General features: G+C 40.9%; 1 protein-coding gene across 2 annotated transcripts; it reads left to right on the top strand.

The window, feature by feature from the left end:
- Window positions 1-853: 853 nt before the first annotated feature.
- CKMT2 (creatine kinase, mitochondrial 2) lies at window positions 854-26,870 on the top strand. 2 transcript variants are annotated; one of them, XM_028748916.2, is made up of 10 exons: window positions 854-1,010; window positions 13,170-13,371; window positions 14,784-14,982; window positions 17,617-17,712; window positions 18,141-18,362; window positions 20,634-20,719; window positions 23,042-23,165; window positions 24,777-24,911; window positions 25,105-25,230; window positions 26,608-26,870. In XM_028748916.2, the coding sequence occupies exons 2-10, from the start codon at window positions 13,220-13,222 to the stop codon at window positions 26,725-26,727; spliced, it is 1,260 nt and encodes a 419-aa protein (XP_028604749.2). In that variant the 5' UTR covers window positions 854-1,010; window positions 13,170-13,219; the 3' UTR covers window positions 26,728-26,870. The 2 variants fall into 2 exon arrangements, with proteins under 2 accessions (XP_028604749.2, XP_028604750.2); XM_028748917.2 differs by having other exon boundaries at window positions 871-1,010; window positions 13,210-13,371.
- The last annotated feature ends 530 nt before the right edge of the window (window positions 26,871-27,400 follow it).

Below are 27,400 nucleotides of genomic sequence, written 5' to 3'. Positions count from 1 at the left end.
CTACTGAATGGACCAAACTGTGGTCTAAACCACCCTTTAAATCCATCTCAGCCAAAAGAAGGGAACTCACTTTGAAGTTAATCTGTAGATGATACCTAACGCCATGAAAGCTGGTGCTGATACACCCAGGAATCTCACCAAAATGCTGGAGAGGTTGCCACTCTACAAACACATACCTCCACGTGTGGTGGGATTGCCCCAAAATTCAATCCTTTTGGACATTAGTTATTTTGCATATTTATTGTAGGACTAAACTGAAACTAGAAGCCACTCCAGAACTGGCCTTACTGAATATCTTCCAAGACAGTAATGCACATTAACACTGCAAAGAACTCATGTCATCTACTCTCAGCAACCAGGAGCATCATAACTAGACACTGGAGGGACCTGCCAGGAGTAAACATGGGCCACTGGTACCAAACCATATGGGAAACAGCCCTACTAGAAAAGCTCATCAACAAACTGAAATTAGCACGGGAACAAACAAAAGAGGATGCCTTCACCCTGGTGTGGCTCTCCTTTATTATATACACAGACCAACAAGACAACAACAGGAACCCACTGACCACATGAATTGATATGGCTAAGCTGACCCAACATCCCCCTCCCACTCACACACACAAACAAAACTCACTGCAGTCAACTATAGGCAACCAACCATGCCCTGCCACCGCCAACAGAAACAAATATTTTTTCCCCATAGAGAAGTGAACAAAAATGCCAAGACTGAAAAATATTTCTCAGTAGTTTGTGCACTGTGTGGAAGATTGGGCCAACCAGGTCACCCTCTTGCTCCCTCAAGGACATGGCTGTGTAGCCAAATATTTTGAATAGACCTGAAAGGAATGGGGTTGGCCAGTGCAATAAATACTTCTCCCTTTCTTCCCTCCCCTGCCAGCATCTCATTTTGCTCCTCATATGACCTGTAATTTTGTCACAGCACTACTTGTCTGCTTCACACTTCTTTGCTCCCAGGCTCGTTGCAGGACGTGTCTGGCTTCAGCTTCAAGGTCAGTTGGACTTTGCCTCTGTTTATTCACCAATGGCAGTGACATTTCGAATGGGAGGGTTATTAAAAATGTTTTGAAAGTGCCATAGATTGTAGCCTTTTGGGAGATGCAGTTTGCTCATTTGCAAACTCAGAAAACGGCGACTGTGAGATTTGTCAGGCTACTGTGCTTCTGACCCTGATAGCGATACCAAAACAAACATGTTAAATACATGAAAATAAAGCCTTATTTTATGCAAATGGTAATGTTTCTGCAGGCAGCTTGCTGAGCAGACAACTTAAAAAATGTCAGCACTGTCCATAAATGTGTTCCATTAACTAGAGAGGCTGAAATGGCATTGTATTGTAGATGGGCGTTTTTAATTGGGGTAACCGAACGCTGTATCCTAAGATTTGATCAGTATCGAGATTTATCTCTGTCTGAATTGCATCTCTCCAAATTGGCCAACTGATCTCAGTAAAGAATTTTGCTTCATTTACATGCCTTGTTTGGTTTCACATCTACTCAGAAGTAAGCCCCATCGAGTTCAATGAGGCTTACGCCAAAGGGATTACAGAATAACAGCCCAGATTAACAAGTACTGTAATAGCAAACATCAGATGCTGGGGTTTTGAACAAGTTAAAATAAGCCCACTTCCAGGTCTATTCTCTTCTTTATGAAAGCAAATAGTCCTTTTTCATTGCTCCATATTTCATAAAATTGCACCGCAGAATTCCGTAGAACCCTACAGTAACAGTTCTAAACACACTTACTTGGAAGTGAGCTCTGCTGAACACCTCTTTCTAACTAAATATGCATACGAATGCTCTGCTAGAGTGTTCCTTGTTTTTAAATTTTAGATCTGGCAAGCCTGTAAACAGATCTCATCTGCCAGCAGAGGAACTCGAGAGATTAATTATCGTTGATTATAACCTTTCCCTGTCTCTTTTAGTCTAATCGGCAAACTAGCTATATTAGAATAGTTACATAATATAACCAGAGCCATAGACTGTTACCCCTATGCTGTATAGAGTACAACCACTGTATATAGGAATTTAAGTAACCATGTCCATAGATTCTGTAGGTCTGTTCTGCATATGATTTAGTTGGATATCACCCACAGAACACACATTTTCTTTGAATGCAGCTTCTAGCCAAGTGCTTAGGATCACAGGTCAGACCAGCTTAGACTGCGATAATATGACATAAATGGTTCATCAGGTAGTGTAGTTTAACAGTTTGTGGACTAACTGTAGAGTATTTTGAACTATTCTTTACCATGCTGGTGTTCATAATCAAACTCTGTATGATATAAAACTACTAGTACCTTACAATAATCCACAGTGATACAATATCCTAGCCTGACACATGAAGTGCATTGTTTCATTTGCTTACATAATTGAGCAGTACTAAATGTACGCAAGCATTACGATTAAAATTAAGATTTAATTAATTTTATGTATGTATTGGTTTGTTCATCTGCTTACTTTCTGAATTTATGAACTCATTCTTCAGTACTGATACCCAAGGCACTGGATCAGGAACTGATTAGCAAAACCTTGAAAGACATTTTTATACTTTAGAAACAGAGTAGCCATTATTGTTATTTGAGAATGGAGATAGTTCTCAAATACAGATACACCAATGTATCTACCCAAACACTCTTTGATTTTTAAAAAATGATGTTTGGGTTTTGTTTTGTTTAAGCCAGTGCAAGATGCAAATTTGTTCCTTTATCAGCTCTCTACTCTGTTTGTCTTCTTGTTTCTTTGCTGTTTGAACTACATCTGTGCTGTATCTCAGTGGATGCATAACATTTAGCTTAAGCAACAGTTTAAGGTGTCTTGAAAAAGTCAAGAGTCACATGATACATATGATGCATTTCTATTCTACTAGGACAGTATTTTATCTATAGCTATTTCTAAACGGCTGAGTTTCCTGCCAGTAGAATTTTTGCCTAAAAAGCAAAACAAAAAACCAAGCCGCCATACACTTCCTAATATTAATGAAAGAAGGAAAGAAATGAGCAAAGAGTGCTCCTGCCACAGCCATTTCTCCTTTCGCAGCTCTAGCTTCAGTGCTTTAACATGCAGTTTATAAATTCGCTGTGCTTAATCTGACACCGTTTGAACACGCAAGCCAAGGGGACAACTGTCCTGGAAAATGTTGCCGATATGGGAGGTGCTAACTTTAGGTCAGCTCTGAAACTCCTGCCAAAAGTAACACGAGGGGTCTTTGCTGTTCTTAAACTGAAACTAATAGGAAGTGCTGGAGCTCAGTGTAGTAAAAGACATATCCTCTGACCTGGAAGACCTTTCCCTAATTTCATATGGGGGGGGGGGGGGAGAGTTAATTGTGCTTGGTTAGTGATGAGGAAAATTCCTTTTGCACACAGCTAAATGTTGCAGTCCCAACTAACATGATACACGGGGCTCAGATTACAAGCCTTGGCACCTGCACTTAAAAGGAGCCTGGGGCCTGACTCTGGTACTTCCTGGACCGAAATATAGTGCTGAAACTGGATTTCTGATTGTCCTAGTTGCAGTGGGCTTGCCACACTGACTCTGCTAAAGGATGTCATGTTCTTCTTTATGCAGATAAACCTATAGGACAGTGTTTTCCAAACTGTATTTTGCGACACGTTAGTGTGTCAGCTGCAGTGTGTAGGTGTATCACGCAAATGCTACCAGGGCTGGAAAGGGGTTCGTTTATCTTTAGAACTTTTTTTTTTTAAGATTGGGTGTTTAAAGTTAAAGACTATCAAAAAACCGGCAAAGTGGAGTTAAGAGGGATTCGAACATGGATGTGAGGCTTCAGGCTGATAGAAGTTAGGCTGATGGACATTGGGGATCGACACCGGGAAAGGGGGGAGGGAGATTTGGAATCCAAAGGGTGAAAAATTATATTTTGAATTTACTTTCTTTTCATTTTTTAACTTTTGTGTGTATTAAAAAGGGGAATTCGTGGAAGGGAATTGGGGTCGTCAGGGAGGAAAAAAAATTTAAATGTTGACAGAAGGTATTTTTAAGGGAAAGGGATTATATAAGATGAATTAAATTGAATATTGGGTTAAAGATGATAAGTTTTAAATTTGGGGGGAAAAACTTGTGGAATTAACTTAATGGAAATGGAATACAATGGGGGGAGGGGTGGGGAAGTCCTAGAAAGATGTTAATGAAAAAAAGGCTTTAAATACCCTTTTTCTTCTTTTTTATATTTTGGACTTTTTGGAAATTTTAATAAATATGATTTTAAAAAAAGAAAAAAAGAAAGGGGTTCGTTTAACCTGCCCTTTGCTGGAGTATATTTCTGTCTTATTTTGTGCTCCCCACTTCCCCCAGCAGTAAGAAGCCCATGAGCAGCGCTCCAGTGTTTAGGGTCCTTTGAGGAAGGTGGGGGGGGAGAGACAGCAAGCACACTGGAGACTCATAATATGTCTTTCGTGATATCTACATATTAACAACATATAGAATCGAACCAATTGGATGTAAGCAGACTCAAAAAGCAGGCAGCACAACTGCTAATCCTGCATCAAACTCCACAAAGCCAACTGCTTTCCCCCCATGTCTCTGCCCAAATTCAACCAGCAAAAAAAATCTCTTCCCTCTGCTTCTCTAGCTCACTGCAGATGCTCGGCTGCAACAAGGTCATGTCTGCTAGCATGACCTCAGTGGCTGCACTTTCAACATTTATGATTGGCTACAGATGTGTTGCATCAGGAGACATAGCTAGCAGGGGCAGTCCTGCCTTCCTCTCCATGTGTTCAGTGTATGCATTTGGGACGGGGGTATCTGCACACTCCTCCTGCTCCTCACACAAATTATCATGGATATTGTTCCAAAGACTAGAGCATTTAGCCCTCTTCATTGGATCACTCATCTAGTTTGCCAGGCAAAAACTTCAGTGGTGTTTATCAGAGAAAAGCCAAAGTCATCATTGTATAATATCTACCTAAAGGTAGCTTGCCATTCTTTAGCAAGAGATCCCAGAGCACATTATGAATGTTCCAGATATGTTTTGGGACTGGACATTGATGAAAACAGGTTGCAAGGTGACTCCTGGGGAGCCATGATGCCAGTGTGAATCAGAGGGGAATGCCTGCACCATAAGCATATATATTTTTTGCTTTCTTTTATCTTACTTGCACAGCTGTGCTTAAAAAGCTTTAAAAACATAACCCCATGATGAAAGAAGCTTAAATTCTTCAGTGAGAATAAAAGAGACAAATGGAAAAACTGTCATTCTCCACTATACATTAATATATTCAGTAGAGCACTTCCTGTGGGCATCTGAAATGAAGCAAGCCATTACCAGAGAGAAGGCCTTCTCGGTGGTGGTGCCTCAGTTGCAGAACACTCACCTTTATTGTCTTCTTGGTACCAGGCTTTTCAAATGAGAGCTGTGGTTTTCTTAAAAACAGTTCTTTCAAAGGGATGCACTAGTGTTGCAGATAGGAAGTACAGCAGGTGCACCATCTTAAGTTGTCACATAGTGCAGTGGGCATAGGAGAGTGGTTTGCCTGCAACTATTTACATGAAGCAGAAGCCAATTTGAGGTTTCTGTTGGAGAGAGGGGTTTGGAAGAGAGATTCCTACTCTCTCATAGCCGATTAAGCACAATAGTGATTGCTACCAAGCACATTAAAACTTGGTTAGATTTACATTTACCCTTATTCACCTTTAAGCAAACATTCTCCAAGAAAATACTTAGGCTAGAATAAATCACAGACACGCTTTGCAAATAAGGGAATGTTTTACTCACAAAGTTTCCAGAAGTTACAGCAAATAAGTCTCTATCTGCTGGCAGTAAAATGAAGATGAAACAGGTTCCAAATGACTTTAAAAGGAAAATAACTGTTTCATTTCAGAAAGCTTCATGCAATATTGGGATTAGTGAATATGCAGGCTTTAAAATCTCATTTTAGAAAGACAACTCACTTGCAGTGAGCCATGACTGTATGACTTCTTGATTGTCCCAGGAAGCAGGAAGAGAGAGAGAGAAAAAAGAATGGGAGGGAGGAAACAAAAGGCTATAAGGAGGTTACTAGCTCCACCTCCACTGGCACCCTGAGCTCAGGTTAACCCTTTCTATGCATGCAAGTGTGAGTCAGTAATTGTATATTACAACACTTACAATGGGCTGTGGGAAGTTGGGGAAATGCACTAAGGCAAGGGAAAGAATCCAATCAAGAATTAAAGGGCTGTTTTTGGATATACTCAATATCAAATTGAAAGTAACACTTCCTATGGTTGCTTTCTTATATCTCATTTTAAGCAAATAGGTAGATAGCAATCCTAAGGAATATCATGGTTTGAATCTCTCAGCAGAAGGAACCGAGGGGCACTTTTGTTAAGGTTCGTCCTTGATAAAATAAAAATACATTGGAAGCAATTAAGAATAACTTGTGCAAGTTTTAGTGGCTAATTGCCAAACTATTGAATGAATTCTATTGTCAGCAACTAGTCTTCTGAGTATTTGATTTTCTTTTATTGAACGAACAAGTACCGTCTGCTTTGAAAGCTTGGATCACAGCACAAATCTGCTTGAAGAAATTCTGGAGAAAGGTGAAAGCTTTCAATTGTGTGACCTTCTACACTGACTGCCCTCCATTCCTTGAAGTTCACATATCAGGCTCAGGTTAAGAAATGTTGCTCTAGAAAAAGCAATTAAACTTGCTCCATGTTTGTGGCAGTCAGCATTAGCTTGAAAGGTCAGTGATAACAAATTAGCAGCAAGGGCCGCTTTTGAAATCTGTGCACAAAATTAAAATGGTGTGCTTTGTTTAGTCACCAGTGTTCTCTGTTAATTACTCCCACACAAAATCAGCTGCCTCATCTTTCGAATATGTCATGCATTGATCCCTCTTTTAACTCTCTTATAAAATGGAATCGGGGTGCCATAAATGCACTTAGCAGCTGTCTCTGTCCTAGCTGATGTGAGTTTCTCCATTGCTGTAGTCAGACACCTTTTGGCATTTTATTGCTAAAAGACCAAGTCACCTTGACTACTACATTATTGGGGCAGGACAGTAACTCCCTGGTAAAGCGCATGCACGCACAAAACCCTGAGATCAATCCCTGGCATTTCCAGGTGGGCAAGTCTGTAAATCACTACTTTCTGAAACCCAGGAGAAAGCCCAGTCAGAGTGGTAGGCAGCCCTCAGCTTGGTAGACCAACGGCAATGCAATAAAGCAGCTTTCCATCTTCCTAGCCACAACTTGCTTCATCCTGGTTGCAAATGGAACTCTCACAACCTTTAACTATGACCCATTCAGAGACTCTTTGGGAAAGCTGAAGACTCTTGGATACGTGTTGTGTACTGAATTTATTTATGAATGTGTCCGCCCAACAGCCACATTATATTTTAGGGAAGCCCCAGGGCAGCTTATAATACAAGTAAAAAACCCCAGATGAACCATATTAATATGGGTCCTCAGGGTTTTTTTCAGGGGGAACTCACCAGAACTCAGATCCAACACCTCTCAGGTGGGCACCATTGGCATTCTAAGAGAAAGAGGGAGGCATTCATGGTGAGTTCCAGTACCTCTTTTTCTAGAAAAATAGCACTGTGGGTCCCTGTGAATTAGTTGAAAAGGCAGGAGAGGTTCATATGCTGGGAGGACTCACCCAGATAGAACTTCCAGCTGTCCGTGATCAAAGAGGTCTAAGAAATAGTCCTCTAGCCAGAGTAGGATTGAACCATCTTCTAAAATAGGTGGCTTTATGGTGCAACTCTTCCCATTCACTCTGCAGAAGTAAGTTCTGTTGCAATGGGCTGCATTCGCAGGTACAGGACAACACCCTCTGGGTCTGGCTGGACTCAACCCCACAGCATAACATCAGACAGGATTTCATTACTGTTACTGCCAAGCTCCAGCCAAAGAAAGTTTCTTATAGGGAAACCAGCCCGACCAGCAAATGTGCCTCTTAATGGCAGTAATGCACAGTGGATCATGCCATACTGGCTGACTCCTATAAGAATTTCTGGTCAGAGCAATAACCAACAAGGCTGCTATGTTTTCCTGTAAGAGATCACCTTTGCTCCTCTAACCTGACTGGAGCATCTGGTATTACCTTGTTTGGTAGAGCCATAACTTTGATAGATGTGCTAAGTTATCCATACATCCCACAACTGGGTGAGAAGTCTAAATAGGATTGCCAGGTTCCAGGTTAGGGACAATAACATGATTTCAACCAGGGTTCTGCTCTCTCTGCTTGGATTCAGACTTGGAATATGGAAAGGAGGAAGGAAGCTATTATTGCATGGAATAATGTACAGAATTGCCTTGTCCTCAGCATCACGCTCACTGTGCTCTTGCTCAAATTCCTTGCATTCAGTGTTCCTCTGTGGGGAAAGGCTGCATGGAACGTGCAGGTTATACACATTAAGGGTCTCTCCATGTGTTCAGTGTACAAGTTCTTAGACTAAGTGAAAAGCGGCATGAGACATTTTCATACAGTAGGTCTTAATATAAGGCTATCAGCTTGGTGGAAAATCAAGGGCAATATTTCCTTCCCAATTTCCCCTTCCAGATGCTAGGAGTATGGATAAAGACCAAGCGGTCTGTCTGAAAAAAAATATGCCATTGAGACATTGGACATTGTTTTGTTATGTATTTGAGGCATTAGTGCTAGGATGACACATCATTGGCCTCTGCTGTAGGGCATCAGGATATGTCACAGTAAAAGCAAACAAAACACATTCAGTTCAGCAGTATTGTCTAGGCTGCTCTCCAAGAGTAATGGGATTTAATATAATAACTTCCACTTGCAGTAAAATAAAGCAGGGAAGTAATAAAGGCACCAGCAATGTGAGGAATTATACTGCAGATTCACACTGAACTCAGCGGCGGGGGGAAATACAGAACACACAGACCCACAACTTTTCTGAAACCCAACTCTGACTACCAGGAAATAATTCCTGGGGAAAGTATAGACAGCGCAGATTCTCAGAAGTAAAACAGAACGGCACTAGCCAAAGAGTTGTGGCTGACACCTGCAGCACCCTTAACTAAATACAGTTCCCAGGATTCTTTGGGGGACGCCATGACTCTTTGAAGTGGCACTATACTGCTTCAAATGTGCATTGCCGATGGGGCCAGAGTATTATTGTGGCTCCATACTTCGAATCAACTGTAGAATTGGAAGGGACCAGTAGGAACATGTTGCCTAATGTGGGGCTCAAACCCACGACCCTGAGATTAAGAGTCTTATGCTCTACCAACTGAGCTATTGCAGAACTGAGGAATGCATGCTCATTACAACACCTAAACAGAACCCTCATTGAATGGCATTCTAATGAATGAGTGTAGGTTGCAAAGTGGACCCTCAATCATGCTGCTGCCCTCCCAATATGCATTCATTCTAGACACACACATAGACAACATCTGCAACAGATTTATGGCTGTGTGCATTCTGATGAGTCATCCCGCAAAAGTATTGAAATTACCACATCTGAAAGGAACTTTAGAATCAACCCTGTATGTTTTGTTCCCCCCACTTACACCCCTTCATTCCCCCACCCCTCATTCCCCACAAGCTTGCCTACTCTCACCCTCCTTTGTGTTCTCCACCCACTCCTGTCGTTCTGTGCCTTCTGTTATGCATGCCTCACATATGGGAGCATGTACTAATTTTAGATGCTAGTTAAGAGCCAAGGTTGATGAAACTAGCATAGGGGTGAGAGCAAAGGCAGCTCAGCTTGCTCCAGGATCAGGTGTTCTATCAGTTAATGTCACTGGAGGTTAAGGGCACATGGAATAAGCCACTGGGAAAAGCAGGACTGAAAGGGCTACCAGCTAGTAGCAATGTTTGAAAATCCAAGGCGTGTGAATTAGATTTACGCACAGCAGATAAATGTCTTAAATAAGACCACATCCACAAGTGAATTTCAAAACCAGGTCATTGTAACACCAAATAACCTGAATAAGGGAATGAATCACATATTGTTTTCTAACACAGAAAAATCCCCCTCTATTGAATTTAACCATATCTTCAAATTACCTGGTGGAGTGTTGGTGTGAAATGGTTTCTGTGAACTAGGGTCTTTTCCATGTAAACCACACCTGGACACGGGGTGAGGGGATATAGCAATGGCACCCAGTAAGGCTTTTTACAAATAATGTGATCCTCTACCCTAACGTTCAGACTTTTAAAGAAAACATCTTGTTGATATCATTTAGGCTTTTGCCTTTCCACACTGCAATTTTCTGATCTATCCAGCTCATTGTATGAAAGGGCTTCAAGGTGTAAAAATAATAAGTCAGCCAGTCAATCAATCACTGCTAGTACAATGTACATGATGACTGTGTCACATTCCATTACTTTAAGGAATGGGTGGGATATGAAAACAACTTTTCATGCAGTGCCTCCTTGCCAACAGAAATGGCATGAGCTAGCTAAACATGACAGACCGTCTGATGCCATTAATGTTACCTGTGACTTGATGGAATATCCTACATTCAACAGGGGCAACGCACGGGTTATTTTTATGAAGATCATTGTCTTGTTCTATTTTCTTAATTTTGACAGATTACCAGTCTAAGAAAATACACTAGAAGGCACAATCCCTTGACAGAATAAAAATGCAATATATATCATTCAGAACAGAAGCAATTCCAGCAATTTCATACCCCTTGGTATGACAGTATTTCTTGACCCTCATGGCTATTTTGAAGTCACAAGAATTACTTCTATTAACTGCAGTAAGCATTTAGAGATGGGCTCCCCCAAGCTCAAAATGGCCTGAGATTTCAGTGAACCTTTTGCGGTGGAAAAGTGGACCTTAAAGGCTGTGTTCAAGTAACTCATTTAATTTTGAATGTGAAACTAGACACTGGAGTCCTATCACCCTCTAGCATAAGCCCTTTGAACTTTATAAAGATGCATGTGTTCGATGGTGGAAAGAGGGTTTCTGCTTGCTCTAAAGTAGTCCGCCACCACGGACTCAGCTGCCACCCACAAATGTACACACAGAGAAAAGGATCCGTTGAACTAAAAGTGAAGGATGGGCTCCTTCCTTCATTGCTAGCTGAGCTTATAGCCACCCACCTCAATGCAGACATTCTTAGCCTACTGATAGATAAACGCAAGCCAAGCAATGCAGTATTATGCAGCGTACAACTGAACCCACATGCACGTTCAACACTTGTATATATTCGGATGCTGCTTCAGACTGCAAGGTCACAAATATGCAAGAGCGATACACTCACTAAGCCTGCACAGATCTAAAGTGTAAAAGAGTCCCTAACTACTCAAAAACAATGTGCCACAGACCAAGCAAATAAGAGAGCAAAAGAAAAGAAAAGAGGAGGCATATCTGACCAAAAAGCATAACACAAAGACAAGGATCAGAGATCTCTGCCTTCTGCAAGAGCTAAGTGTTTCTCTTAAAATCTTACACCAGCCAAGCAACCATCTCTTAGTCTTTCCCATTCCTTAGCCCATGGGCCAGCAAAGCATAGGCCTGACCTTTGAGAACATTGAGGAGCAAAGAGGTGTCCCACTGGAGCTTGTGGAATATCCAACTATTGAAAATCTGGGGTTTAAGTACAGTTCGGAGCCAACTATTCTCTACTGAGAGCAGAGGGGGATATTGGTTGAGTGAATACTGTAATACCCTTATTCCTTTGAACAATTACTTATTTCCTGTATTTTTATCCTTTTGTTTACTCCAATAGGTTTGAAGTTGAAGGGACATGAACCTAGCGAGAAATGACTAACTGGAGTTTGTTGTTGCAATGAATAAAAAGTGAATTCATTTAAAAGTGTCACTGAAGTTCAGAGTAGTTTCCCCCCTCATTATTTATTGTCTTAATGAATGGAGCCTAAAATTACAACAATTAGTGAGGGGTGTGTGCCCATGAATTATTTCGAGGTTAAAAGGGGGTTGTCGTACTCCTGAAGTTTAAGAACCACTGGGTTATAGTAACTGCTGCTAAATGATGAGGATCTCAGCACAGTGCATGCATGCATTACTACTTCTGTCACCTTGAAATAGGCTATAATGTACCCAGAATACAGTGGTACCTCGAGTTAAGAACTTAATTCGTTCTGGAGGTCCGTACTTAACCTGAAACTGTTCTTAATCTGAAGCACCACTTTAGCTTATGGGGCCTCCGGCTGCCACCGTGCCCCCGGTGCACAATTTCTGTTCTCATCCTGAAGCAAAGTTCTTAACCCGAGGTACTCTTTCTGGGTTAGTGGAGTCTGTAACCTGAAGCGTCTGTAACCTGAAGCGTATGTAACCCGAGGTACCACTATACATGGGTTTCTTACAAAATACAAGGCAGCTACTCTGTGATTACAGCAAAGGAACAATAGGTGGGCAAAGTAGGATGATATTCTTAATCCATCTTGACAACTGGGTTTCTAAAATGGAGGCCAGTCTGAATTTCAGGAATTAATTACTCCAGGTATGAAACATTTTATACCTCTCCTTCGAAGCACTATAAAACTTGGCTACAAGAGGACAGTTACTTTTTGCTTCTCTCTCTCTCTGTATACTTTTATGGTTTAGGGACCATAGCCACTTATTTAGTAGTTGCTTCTGAGATAATTGTAGATGAGGAAAAAAATCACAGTAGCTCAAAGTCATGTAAGAAAAAAATGAAGCATTAGGTTTGCTCCTGCTGCCTGTGTTTTGAGCCAAACATTTCTACTGAACTACAGGAATTATTGACGTGCTTCCTTTCCTTTGTTCAATAGGTCAGTGCTTCTTCTTAGTGATTAAACCCTGATATGTGAATGTGCATGTCTGGAATGCAGAGACGAGTTTTCAAATGATATTTGCACTGAGGACTAATGGAAACTGGCATTTGCCACTGCACAGACCTATACAACAAAAGAAAACCACTGATACTGAAATGTATTTCAACAAATTGGTAAATTAAAAAAACCTAACAGTGAGGGGAATCATAAAGGAGAAAGTGGGGGGAATCATAAAGGAGAAAAACCTTTAATGGACTGGGTCCTGGCTAGCTTGGCACTTTCTTCTTTATGATCCCCGCCATTCCAATATTTAAGTTCAAAACTAACAACTTGAGTTGGGCTTGTAGAAGACAAGACTAGGTTTGAAACATCTGAGACTTCTGCTAAATATCTCCCTGCCTCCATAAAACAATCAACCAGTTGACCCCATTGTCACCATTCTCATAGTATTACTTATGTACCTATTTCAGCTTTCATTGCAGATTTGTGTGCGTCTTCCAAAACTAATAGGTGACAAAAGATGGCCAGTACCTTCTCACGTCTCCTGGCTGGTCGAAGAACTGCAGTTCTCTTTGCAACAGTTAGTACCGGGGCGTTGACCACCGGATACCTGCTGAATAAGCAAAATGTGAAAGCTGGATCCTTTCACCAACAAAGACTATTTCCTCCAAGGTAAATACTTTGATTCAAATCATTGATGAACAAGTGTTGGGGCCTAAGTGTCTCCACTGAATACTATTTGGCAGTAAAGAGAAAAACAAGGCTGTTGAGTGGGAAGAGAGCCCAAGAGGCAAAGGTGTTGAGGAACAGCAGGTGAGAAGGTTGAAGAAGCAGGACAGAACTGGCAATGTATTTAAGTCACAGCTGCACCATACATTTAAGCAGTGCTTTTTTTCCTTTAAAAATGTTTAGGGCTACTCTCATTTTGACTCAAGAAAATCACCATTTTATAGTTCAAATCAGGAAAAATAAATATGGACAAAAGTATAAAGATTCACAAAATGTTTAGGGGTATGCATACGCCTGCGTACCCCCAGAAAAAAAGCACTGCAATTAAGACACACAGGTATACCACCTTAACAGGCATGGCTCTTTCCCCTCCCCCAAGAATCCTGAAGGCTGCAGTTTACTGCTCACAGAGCTACAGTTCCCAGCATCCTTAAGAAACTTCATTTCCCAAGATTCCTTGGGGGAAACCATGTGCTTTGAATGTATGGCTCTGAGTTCTAGAAGACCTGCTCCCTGCCGTCTGGCATTTTCCCACTTGCCCAGGGAGCACGGGGCCCTGACTGACTCCAGCTACAAAAGCTGAGTTTGCTGAAGTGGCCAGAGACCATCTTGGCTGTGTCTTAGTGCAGACCCTGATTGTCAACCTGAACTACGATGGGCAGGATTTGCCGCAACAGCAAATCCTGACTGTTTGAACTACAACTCCCATGGGCCTCAACTAGCAATTGTTGGGGATGATGGGAGTTGTAGTCCAAACCATCTGGATGGCAATAAATTGACCAAGCTGCTCTAAACATTACAGCAAGCTGGTTCACTTCCGTAATACCTCTAACAAGTATCAAAACAGTAATGAAAAAGTTATGTAAATGTTGTGAGCAGATACATTTCTAGGAATCCTAGTTGAGCTACATTGATTAATACCAGCTGCAGATTCATCTCATTAAATTTACTTGCACTTTAATTTTGCAGATTAACACAAAAAATATAAATTCTGAAGGTCATTTGTTTCCTTTCCATCTGCCGAAGTGCTTCCGTCCACTACTGAAACTGTCTCTGTGGTTTCAGCTGGAAGCCAGCATTCCCCTGGGGAAGCACAGTATGTTTGCTTCCCCTACAGATTGTATAAGCCAACAAGCAGCCACACTTCCCAGTTCCCTGCGATTTTCTTCAAACCATAACATATTCACAGTGTGCTTTCTTTTTTCTTTTTCTTTTGCTAGAGGCATAAAAGCAGATAGGCAAGTAGGATGCCGATTCTGCCCACCTTCCCTGATATGAACTTGAAAATGTAACCAAAGATTGCAGATCAATATGAATGCTTTACATTCCTTTTCTTTTTTTTATTCTTTTACCAGCGCAGACTTCCCTGATCTTCGTAAGCACAACAACTGCATGGCTGAATGCCTCACTCCAGCAATCTATGCCAAACTGAGGGACAAGATGACTCCCAATGGCTACACGCTGGATCAATGCATCCAAACTGGTGTTGACAATCCTGGCCACCCTTTCATCAAAACGGTCGGCATGGTTGCAGGAGATGAAGAATCTTATGAGGTGAAGATTTTCTATTATATGCTGCCATCCACTTGTTTAGTTTGCACATTTACTAGATGAAACAGTTAGATAACCACAGATTCTTCAAGCAGGGTGTAGTTTTAAAGGAAAATAGGACACTAGAGTGTACACAAAACACAAGGCATATGGATAATGATGGTAGTTGTTTCTCTTCCTTGTGGGATTGTTTCCCCCCTAAGTGGGAAGTTCAGTGAAGAGAAAACACCATTAAAGGCACCCTCTGTATAATAATATCCAGGATAATAAATGCAGGCACAGAAGACAATATTTTATTTGCCTCCTGTAGCTGCCTTGTCTCTTGCTGGTAAATTCAGCTTGAGGTAAAAAAGTGGAACTGTTATTCACTAAATTGAATGAAGCAGAAATTCTGCTGTAAAAATGTGTGTGCATACACACACACACACACACACACACACACAAACACACAAACATTCCTATACATAGACAGCTATCAACATGGGCGTAACCAAGGAGGCGAGGTAGGACAGCTGCCCTCCCCAGATCAAGTAAAACAACAGAAATACAGTGGTACCTCTGGTTGCGAACGGGATCCGTTCTGGAGCCCCATTCTCAGCATGAGCAGAACGCAATCGGCATCAGCGCGGGTTGCGACTCGCCGCTTCTGCGCATGACATCATTTTGCACATCTGCGCATGCGCGAGCGACAAAGCCCGGAAGTAATCCTTTCCGGTACTTCCGGGTCACCGCGGAACGTATCCTGAAAGAACGTAACATGAAGAGGACATAACAAGAGGTATGACTGTACTTAGCTAACTGACCAATCAACTAACTAACTACTCCCCACCCCCAACAAAAATCCTGGGTATGCCCACAGCTATCAACAACAACAAAATTGACCTCATCGGGAAGCTAGCCTGGCTATTTTAGGAATTGAATCCACGAACTAGAAGGGTCTCAGGCATACAGCGTACCTCCCCCCCCCCCCCAAAAAAAAATAAGCCAAATGAGCAAAACACAGGCAGGATTTTATCCCTACATTTCTTATTTTCCCCTTTCTATTTTAGGCTAGTTTCTAAGGGGCTTTAAAAACTATTTTAGAAGGGCATCCATGAAGTTCACAACAGTTGTTTAGGATATGTCACACTTGAAAACCGTCTCTTAACAATTGTCAGCACCCTTAACGAATGACGGTTCCCAAGATTCTTTGGAGGAAGTGGCAAAATAAATATATGTGAACTGAGGCACAAAGCATCCAAATATCCTGTCACTTTAACAAAAATCTTCAAAATCTTAAGAGTATTGATCTGAAATGACCTAATTTCTTGCGTCAAAATATAGCATGCTGATAACAGAATAAGTTGAATATTGTTATTGGGTGGGAAGTTTTGTGGTATATGGGGGGAAACCTAGGCATAATTCTGGGGCACAATACAGCTCTTCTCCAGACTGTGACCGAACAGTCAGAGCAGATTTTAAACCCAGAAGAGGAAATAATAAAGGTTCTGGAGAAAACAGGAGATGGAGGCTGTGTCAGGTGTTCCCTAATATTTAAACTGCCACTGCCAGACATACTGGCTAATTAGTATAATCAGAAGCAGAAGTTAGTGATAGGAACTATAATTTTGTACAAGGCTGGAAAAGATTTGCCCCACTATAGTGATAATAGTCTCTAGAAACTATTTATTAATTTCTTTCTCTCTTTACTTTTGATCTCAGCATTAGTGCTGTATATATTAAAGGAAATTCAGGGTCTTTTTCTCTCTCACACACTCACCCACCCCACTCCTCACACAAACAAGCTACACTAGTTCCATTCTTCCCAGATTTGAAGAGCAAATCATCAGGCTAACAAGCCCAGAAGCCAATTGGGGATGGATAGATAGATAGATAGATAGATAGATAGATAGATAGATAGAAAATGGATCACACTTCAAGAGCAATGGTACTGGGAAGAAGGCTAAGCTACTGTCTAAGAGGGGGTGGAATTTAAAGCACATGCATGGAAGTGATGTGGTTAGCCAACTCATTCAGTAACAGAGGAAAGAGGGGTATGAATGCCTCTAAATTGTGTCACATTGTATGTTAAGTATGTATCCTGCCTTTTTAAAAGATGACTAACAATTAAAATAAAATCCTTCCAATGCAGTAGCATTGAAAAGAAAAAGCACAAAAATCAATTACAGAACAGCAACCTCTACTAAAACAATAAATTTAGTCTGGGATAAGGTTCACATCTCCCCAATGCCTGCCATAACTATAAACCCTAAATAAGTGAATCTCCTGAATATCCCTATTTTGGGAGTTTCATAAAAAGGATGCTACCACCACTAAGAATGTCATGCTCCTTGTGCCAGGCAAACTTTTTACTGGACAATGTTGGCACCCAATTTACTTGTCAGAGTTTTTCTTTCCGCGCACTTGACACATAACTTATCAAAGTTCTGCCTTTCTCCCCAATATTCCTTTCCCATCACTTCCTTTATTTCTTCGTCTCTGTGTAGCTCTTTCCCCTTAGATAGGAGGTCTGGTGTGTGGAATGGTTCAGAAAAGTGAGGAGAATTAAAACATATCAATTGCAAATACACAAACGAGATGTAACCACCAAAGTGACTGGAAAATAATAATAATGAATATATGCCATTGACTCTACAGGTATTTGCTGAAATTTTTGACCCAGTTATCAAATTAAGACACAATGGATATGATCCAAAAGTAATGAAGCATCACACTGACCTGGATTCTTCCAAGGTAGGTACAATTTAGGACCAATGTAAGAAATCTTATCTGCAGAGAAAAGGGGCTGAGAATAACTATAAGAGTATATTGCCATGGATAGAATTAGCATCTGTGTACTTGTTTTCCAAGTAATATTTCTTACAACACATAGGACAGTGCTAGATTAACATTATCAGGTGTCCGCCTCAAATAACTGACTTTGAGTTAATGTCAAAGAACAGAAAATGATTTACTTCATGTATTAATGTTGAATTTTTACTCCCAGGGAGAGGTGCTTGTGGTATTTTTCTGCCTCGGGTATCAAAAATCCTTGGTCAGTCTTGGGTACTTGACTTGGGGATGGGGAGCACCATTTGCTGTTCTCAGGCAGAACAATGTATTTTGGCCAGTCCTAGACATCCCTTTCTGTGACATGGACTCCCTTTTTGTGTGTGGACCAGATCACCCATGGGCAATTTGATGAACGCTACGTCTTATCATCCCGTGTACGCACTGGCCGCAGTATTCGGGGCCTGAGCCTACCGCCTGCCTGCTCCCGGGCAGAGAGGAGAGAAGTAGAGAACGTTGTGGTCACTGCTTTGGCTGGGCTGAAAGGAGATCTCTCTGGGAAGTATTATAGCCTGACCACAATGTCTGAGAAAGAACAGCAGCAACTTATCGATGTAAGTACAATGCCCAGCCTGGAGGTTTAAAGGGATCTTACGCCGCTTACTTTTGCATACAGATGTTTTATGCACAGATAATAAGCCTATTGTTAATGTTGCATTTGAATCCTAAACGCCGAAAAATAGGCTGGAAAAAGTCCGAGAGGGCCTGAAATATTGCAAAAGGCTTAGGTATACCAAATGAAAGGGCTCTGCTTTGTTTGAACAATTATATTTAAGACCAATTAAGATATTTAAATATATAGTGACAGTCTGCATTTTTTATTTATTTAGTGCGTCTAGATATGTAAATGTGAATTGTTTTCCTTCATTTTTAAAATAAAAAGCCTGATGTGCAGTGGAATAGTGAGGTGGGAAAATAGTTTAGCCCTTTTCTCAATTCAAAAAACATTCTCTTGCTCCCCCCCCTCCCCCAGCATATAACTTTTCTCCCTGTAGGTCAAAAAGGGCAGACAAATGGTAGGAAATGAAAGGGTTAAGCACCACCCTCAATCTTCCACTCACTTTTGAGGTTGCCTTTCAGTCAAAAGGGGGCGGGGGCTGGTCCTTTGGGGCAAATGGGGCAGTGCCTCACCAACCACAGTTTGCCCCCACTTGCCTGCCTGACCTCTTACAAGCAGTTCAGGAATGCCCTGGCCTCCCCCTTAGTCTTCATTTTGCCCTTGTAGAACACAGCAAGGAAGAGGATGGGGACAAAACAAATAGTTGGCTCTTCCTGTCACTGGCTCTGGCTCCACCTACTGTTGCCCTCTCTGCTTTCTGCCCCACCAGTCCCAATGGGCACCAGCCACCATGTGTTTATGGGAGTGAAACCCTGGAGCTGTGTTGCATCTAGTATCTCCCTAGCCCAATGAATGATTTCCCTTCCAGAAAGTAAAAATGTAGATTTTGCAAAAAATAGTTTTTGAGTTTTTAAAAAAAGAAAATTCGCCAAAATCTACAACATGGGCCACCATACATCCAGACTTCCCTGGACATTTCAGCGATTTTTGCCCGGTGCTGATTACAACAGAAACTCCAGGCGTATGACAACCCTATTAGATGGTGATGATTATATTCACCCACATTTGTAAGTAATAGGAATGCTTACAATGTGGTGATGTGTAAAGCAACATTAAAAATCACATCCTTGGTACTATTATCATTCTGGGTGATATTCAATGAAGTCATACCCATTAAAAATAACGGACTTGCATTACTTGGAGTGACATTGGATCTCACCCATTATGTCCATAGTTCAGGGAGCAACAAGTGAATTGGTGTTGCATTGGACACCTTTACCTTGATTCCGAGTAATCTGTGTAGAAGTAGAAACTTGTGTTTGTGCAAACCATCACATTTTCATTTAGCTGTCCACATGCCTCTAACTGTGGTATTTTTTTTTTAAAGGTGATGGTACTGTAAATCAGGGAATACTGTAAAAAAGCGGCACTGGATTTAATTTATACCTATTGTGTTCTCATGTACCTTGGTAACCTGTGCAGTGAAAAAATATGTACACCTAAAACTGCATTAAAGGGTGCATACATGAATGTCCTAATAAACTCTAGACACACAAAACAAATATATTACAGATATTTAACTTGCTGGTGGACTCTGCAAACAAGATCCATTAGCTCACCCCCCACAATCAATAAAGAAATTAAGGCTATAAATAAAGAACACTGCACAATTGAGCTGGGATTTATGCACCTGTAAATGAAAATTTGTTGGGGGAATAAAGAGGGGTGGTGGGAATTATTCCGTTAAGAAATGAAGTTCTATCTGAGGCTTTATTTATGAGTAAAAACAAATGGGAAATAGGAACATAATTAATCACTAATACAAAAAGGTCAGATCAACCTGAACTTTAGACTGCTATCATGGATTTTGATTAGGTCTCATGTCTGAAAAACCTTATCTTTAAGATTTTATTAAAAATTAGACACTGCCTAAAAGCTTTTGGCATACAAGTTGGATAATTGGTATAAAAATTTACTTTAATCCTTATACGTACTGTACATTGTTCTGTACATTGTTTCTCCTTTATTTCTTTTTTCTCAGTGTGGTTACAACTCTCTAGAATCATTGCTCTTACAACAAAATAAAAACCTACCAAATTATCTAGGGAAAGAATATTGTCATTTGCAGTGAAGAAGAATCCAGTGTGAATCTTTATTCGCTCAATGGTTGTGATTGCATGTTCTTCCTGGCAATGATGATTATGAGACCTAAAATTCACTTCTTTCTTTCTTTCTTTCCCTCTGCTTTGCATATGCTGGTCTGCAGGACCATTTCCTATTTGATAAACCAGTGTCCCCTTTGCTAACATGTGCCGGGATGGCCCGTGACTGGCCAGATGCCAGAGGAATCTGGTATGGAATATGAATTGTGCACGCTTAAGCTATGAACAAATGGCTTTATTAATTCCTTCCTAACACAACAACAGCTGCTATTCCTAAAACCAAATGCATGCTTTTGCACACACACACACTCATCTTCTTCCATTAATTAATTTTTAGGTGAAGTGCAGTAGCATACATAAAAAAGAAAGACAGGTGCTTGAGTCTATTATTCTATATCACCAGTGACAAAAAAGGTAGCATATAGCCCTAGTGACTGGATTTCTTTCTTCAGTTCATAAGGAGTTTGATTCATAGAAAAGTCTGAGGACAGGGTTCTTCTCCCTCAGCAGCTCTCTAAAAAGGCTCAAGGAGACCCTGCAGAAAGGGGTGCGCTTGAGGGGGGAAGGCATTATTCATAATAAATAACAGAGGCATTAACTATAATTATAGTACAGTGGTACCTTGGTTCCCAAACTTAATCCATTCCGGAAGTCCGTTCCAAAACCACAGCTTGCTTTTCCATAGAAAGTAATGCAAAATGGATTAATCCGTTCCAGACTTTTAAAAACAACCCTAAAACAGCTTTTTAACACGAATTTTACTATTTAATGAGACCACTGATCCATAAAATGAAAGCAATAAACAATGTACTGCAGTAACACAATCAATCAATCAGAAGCTGAATTGGGTTCCACACAGTCACAAAAACAAAACAAAAAAGAGCGCAAAAACAAAACAGACAGACCTCAGCGTAACACTTAAAACGGAGCACGTTTGGCAAAAGTTACTTCTGGGTTTGCAGTGTTTGGGTTCCAAGTCGTTTGAATACCAAGGTGTTTGAGAACCAAAGTACCACTATATATAAGTATGAGTTTCTTATTTATACTAAAAGCAGTTTTGGATTGGTAGTATTATGGAAATTCAGTATAATAAAACCAATGTGATTTATCAGTAAATAATGGGATGAAAAGGAAGAGAACGAGAGAGAGATCTAAATGATTTGAAGGAAATATTAGTTCTGTCTCCCTGATATCCTGAATAAAGGCTAATCATTTGTGAAGATTTATGATGCTCTGAAGGAATTTCTGTTCCTTTGGAATCAGTGATGTCTTACTACTTTGATAATGAATGAATGCTTCAGGACTGAAATGTGTTAGGTACTTTACATGAACGTTCAAACGTGACAGTGTATTAGTTTAATTCACTTTGTTACTTTTTTTCAAAGGAGTTTATTGTTTTATCTTTGAATGTGTCAGCTGTTATCATGTGTCAGTGTGGGCCAAAGTATATAAACAGAACTGGAACTTGCCCGTGTGTTTGTATTTAAATATCTGCAATAAAAAGTTGCATGGGAATCTTAGCCTGGATACTTTGGTGAACAAAAATAATCTGAGTGCAAATGAGCGATAAAATAGCAAAATATCCATTTCTTGCAAGACCCAGGTTTCACACTCTGCATCTTCAGTTAATGGATATCAGGTATTAGGACAGCTACAACTGTCAGAGTAAATTCCCCATAAAGCAACTCCTAACATCCTGAAATGTCAAGTGTTGTGCTACTTTATTAAGCAAGACTTGCAGTAGCATACAAAGGTGTTTGACGCAATGCAGAAACTGGTCAGGGAGCATCATGTATACAGCATGCCCACACACTGTCCTGAATGCTTTCTAGTAACCAAGAAGCTTAAATGAAAGTAGGTAACACAGAACACACTTGGCTCAAAAGCATGCTGCTGTAGCTACACTGAGGTACCAGTTGCAGTTCTGCATTTATGTGCTGGGAAAGTATTTCACTGAGCATATAATGCATTTTTGCATGCCGGTTCTGTTGTGAAACACTTGAAAAAATTAACTAATTTTAAAGCAAAGCTGAATACGGTTTGGGCTTTAGACAGGACACACCTTCAAATGTTCCAGTCTCAAACTACTATAAACTAGAGAGGCAGATTCCCTCTTTCCCAATTAAAAAGGATGAGCACGCTTTCCCTTTCTCAGTTCCCATAGCAGCACATGCCGCACGCTGCGTTCATTTCAGAGAACAAAACGTACTCTCTAGTGTAGCAGCAGTTGAGTACCAGTGGGATCAGGACTGAGCAGTGCTCTTTATATAACCCTAGAAATGGGAATGATTTTATCATTGGTACTTGTTCAGTGGAATGAAATGGCGGAAATCTTCACTAACCCTTATCCTTAACCTTGCCACAGTAATAACACCGCACAACGCTCAATGCTGCCCACAACAGAGACAGATAAGAAAGGGGAGAGGTGAAACGAAACAATCAGGCGCCTGTGAGAATGGTTGTTGAAGGCTTGTGTGACAGTAATACCAATGCCTTGCTTGCTTCCAACCAGGCACAACAATGACAAAACATTTCTCGTCTGGATCAACGAGGAGGATCACACCAGGGTGATCTCCATGGAAAAGGGAGGCAACATGAAACGGGTCTTTGAAAGGTTTTGCCGTGGATTACTAGAGGTGGGCATTTTACTGTGTCATTTAAAAAAAATGTTTCTGAGGTTTAAGCAGTGGTAGCTCTGGGGTTTGGGGGGCCCTGGGCATGACAGTCATTTGGGGCTCCTTAATGTTATGAGAGCAAGTCAGGCATAAACGTTTACTTAACTCTGTACACGAAACTGCAATGAAAGTCGTAATACATTCATTGTGGTCAGTTTTTATTATAACCCCTCACATGCTAATTGTTGCAATTTTTGGCTCTGTTCATTGATCTGCAGCCTCAGGAACTGCCCATCACCCTCAAAGGTGCCTAAGGGGTCCACATAGCTGATGTTACCTGTTTCCCTTCCTAAACCTTTCTACCCCCAAAGGAAGAGTCCCTCTTTCCCTCACTGCCTAGAACAGGCATAGGCAAACTCAGCCCTCCAGATGTTTTGGGACTACAACTCCCATCATCCCTGACCACTAGTCCTGTTAGCTAGGGATGATGGGAGTTGTAGACCCAAAACATCTGGAGGGCTGAGTTTACCTATGCCTGGCCTAGAACAGTATCTTGCAGGCACATCTGCAGCTCAAAGAGAAAAATGTTGCTACCTGCATCAGCCTGGTCAGTACAGCACAAACCTAGGATGGATAATCTTCAGGTGCTGATACACAAAGCCTTCCCTCTCAAGAATGGCCAGCCAAATCTCCTGGCAAATGTTTTCCTCATAAGCAAATTTATCCTGTTTTAATTGATTGGCTGCATTTTAGTCAATTAATCAAGTAAAATTTCATTAACTGGGTTACAGAACTAGCTTGCATATGCAGGATATGCATGGTGGGGGAAATCACATCCACACCTATGTTTAAAGCACTTTTATACCACTTCAGCAATCATGGAGAATCCTAAAAATGGTAATTAGTTAAGGGTGCTAACTTCATAGAGTTGCATTTGCTAGCAAAGTTGTATTTTTTTTTTATAAAAAAAAGTTTTAATTAATTTAGAAATTTGTACGTTGCTTTTCTATATAAACAAATACAAAGCAGCTCACAAAGTTACTAAAACACATGAAAACAAAAATACTAAAAGATTAGTATGATATAAAAATTTCCCTAGCAAACCCAAATAGTAAAAGAGAAGTATTGAACAGCATTTCTCTTGGGTTTGAGTTCCATAATAGAGGCACCATTATAGAAAAGGCTTTCTCTCATGTCCCGGGGTGAGGGTGGAGATCAAATTACAAACATGCGCAAATATAAATATTCCACTTCCTCAATAAATTCTGAGGGACACTTCAATTCCAAAATGCAAAGTTGCAATTTTCACTACAGTTGCCCAAAAGGAAGTCCCAATGAAAGTGAACAGGACTGTGTTTTCTTTAATACAAATAGTTTTTATGGAGAACTAATACAGTGATCAAGCTAACCCTAAGTTGAAGCTTCAATTTAGAGATAATATTCTGTTCTTGCTTTCACTTGTGGAACACTATTGATGTCGGCGATCTTTAGTACAAGTCTCTGATGCCAAAGATGGATCTTGTGCAATTATTATACAAGCTGCCAGGAGCTGTGTTTTAACAGAAAGCCAGCACTGTTAACAGATGGCACTATCTGTACCCAGCAGTTCATTGCCTTTTATTTCCTTTGTAGGTTGAAAGGTTAATTAAAGAACGAGGGTGGGAGTTTATGTGGAACGAACGCTTAGGATATGTATTGACCTGTCCTTCCAATCTGGGAACAGGATTGCGTGCAGGAGTCCACGTTAAGCTCACAAAGCTCAGCAAGGTGCGTAAACCAACTCAAATGGCTTTTAATCACGAATGTCGGTAAGAACAATCCATACAAATTTGTAGTGCCTGCTTAGACACCTTTACACCTAGAAATGCAATGTGAAAATTAGGCACCCCTGCGTTTGCAAACATATACATCTTGAGGAGCAATCACTATTTTAGAAATAATATATTTCCTTTTATGGCAGGATCCTAGATTTGCAAAGATCCTGGAAAACTTGAGGCTTCAAAAGCGTGGCACCGGTGGAGTAGACACAGCTGCTGTAGCAGATATATACGATATCTCCAATCTAGACCGCATGGGTCGATCAGAGGTAAGATCCCCCCCCCCCCATTTTAAATTGGAGCAAAACTTGGGGACAGCTTATTATGTAAGCTATAGATACTACGGAATATTTTCAAACTGAACATTTACTGTCTTCACATACACACAAGTATTGTAAACAGGAAACTCCGTGGCACCAACTTGCATTTACTTGACAAGCAAGACAAGAGCATGGAATGCACCTGATATGCCAAAAACATTTGTAAAAATTAGATTATTTAGACTCATGTACTTCAGCCCAGTGATCCCTTATGAGCAAAGGTAAAGAGAAGCTGTTTTATACTGAGCCAGACCATTGGTCCATCTAACTCAGCATTGTCCACACTGACTGGCAGCTGCTCCCCAGAGTTTCAGGTAGTGGACATGCCACTTTATCCCTGGAGATGCCAGGGATAAAGCCTAGGACATCTGCATGTAAAGCAAGTGTTCTACCACCAAGGTATGCCCCTTCAGGGCATGCAGTCTTAGGACACAGAAGGCCATTCTCATTTGTTTTCAATGAATGCATTAAGACGGTTGGATGGCGTCTTGTACGCCCTCCTTCTGGAAACTCCTGCAGCCAAGCTGGTACCAAACGTATTGCTCTGCTTTAGTGAGGCTAAGGGGTGTGTGTGTCTTCTCATCTGGGCAGCCCAGGACCTCCCTACACTCTGCCCAGGCTTGGACCCTGGAGAGGTCACTTTGCTACTGCTAACGCACCCCAGAGATGCTAACACAGCAAAAACAATACAGGAGGCAACAGTTAAGAGTTACAGGTATCTGCAGCCACAGTAGTTTGACTTCTCCCTTGGAGGCACAATACACTGTCTCTCGAGACTGACGGATGCCAACAACAACTCCTCTCCCAAATTGAAATGAACACAACAGACAACCAGATATGGTGATATGAATCAGGACAATGACCTAATTGTATAAGCCTATGCCTATGTGTATATTTTCAATGACTTCCTTGAGACCTGCAAAAATCATGCCAGACTGGAATAGATCCTAAACTGGTATCTGATCAATCCCCTTATATTAAAGCATGACTTATTGGGCCTATGCCACCTTTATATTCTCATTTCATTACTTAGATGACAAAGGATCAGTTACCTGAAGAGGGGAAAACCAATTAAGTCGATACATTCATTATCCCCAAAGTACTTTCAAACCAAGTAACTTAAGACACAGTCGCCCAAAAGGACTGCAAAGTTTCATTATTAGACATGTATTTTACAGTATATAACAAAATGAAATTGTTCAGGGAGGATTCTTCTACCTAGTTTTACTGAACATGTGCATATGTTCTGTGGTAAATAATTATCCACAGAAAAACCCAAGGTTTTTAAAATATAACCTCAGCAAGCTTTTCTTCTTGTTATTTAAGGTGGAACTTGTTCAGTTAGTCATTGATGGTGTTAATTACATGGTTGACTGTGAGAAGAAGCTGGAGAAAGGTCAAGACATCAAGATACCACCTCCCCTGCCACAGTTTGGAAAGAAGTGAAGCTGCTTCCAATGAGTATCTACTGACCTGCCACAAGTCTGCTGTGACAGACCTTTAATTCTGTATATTCAGTTCCTTAAATACTGCAACTTGTCAAACGGAAAAAAATAAAAATAAGACCCTGTCAACATGTTCGGTAAAATGCTACCTGGTGCCCCAGATATTGCACCCCTATTCGACTGCTCTTTGAAACCATGTGACCAATCCTGTGGTCCTGCTATGGGAATGTAAGGCCAGCATAATGCATCTGTGATGCCAGCAAAAGCAAAACAGTATAAGCAGAAATGAAAGCCAAGGTATCAATGCCTCCAATACTGTATCCCTGGGAACTCTTGCCACCTCCAACTGTTCACATTGCATGTCCCTGACACTCCCACAATGCCCATGCAGGCAGGCAGGCAGCAACCAATCTGCAGCAGCAGCTGGAATGATGTGAGGAGCTCTCCTTGGCTATGAACCAGTCAAGCTTGATGCTGATACCAGGGAATTTTCTAGAACAGATAATTAAACGTTTGGTCCGTGAGCAGTAGGGCTGGGCAATATCCGGTTTTCAACATCGTCATATATCATCAGCTAAACATCACAATGCACTGATATATCCTGATGTCTGAAATAAGGATGGAACTACGTAGAGGCAAATGGGGTAATGTCCTGGCAACTTCTACCTAGAAAG

This window comes from Podarcis muralis, chromosome 11 (genome assembly GCF_964188315.1).
Source record: "Podarcis muralis chromosome 11, rPodMur119.hap1.1, whole genome shotgun sequence".
NCBI classification, from domain to species: Eukaryota; Metazoa; Chordata; class Lepidosauria; order Squamata; family Lacertidae; genus Podarcis; species Podarcis muralis.
The sequence above is the reverse complement of the archived record's forward strand: the minus strand, read 5'-3'. Positions and strand labels throughout refer to the sequence as shown.

What these genes read in the sequence shown, in the direction of transcription:
- CKMT2 (XM_028748916.2), top strand. Translation starts at nt 13,220, where the DNA reads ATGGCCAGTACCTTCTCACGTCTCCTGGCTGGTCGAAGAACTGCAGTT. An exon ending in TTTGCCGTGGATTACTAGAG is followed by an intron (nt 23,166 to 24,776) that starts GTGGGCATTTTA and finishes TTTCCTTTGTAG; the next exon opens with GTTGAAAGGTTAATTAAAGA. An exon ending in AGCTCACAAAGCTCAGCAAG is followed by an intron (nt 24,912 to 25,104) that starts GTGCGTAAACCA and finishes CTTTTATGGCAG; the next exon opens with GATCCTAGATTTGCAAAGAT.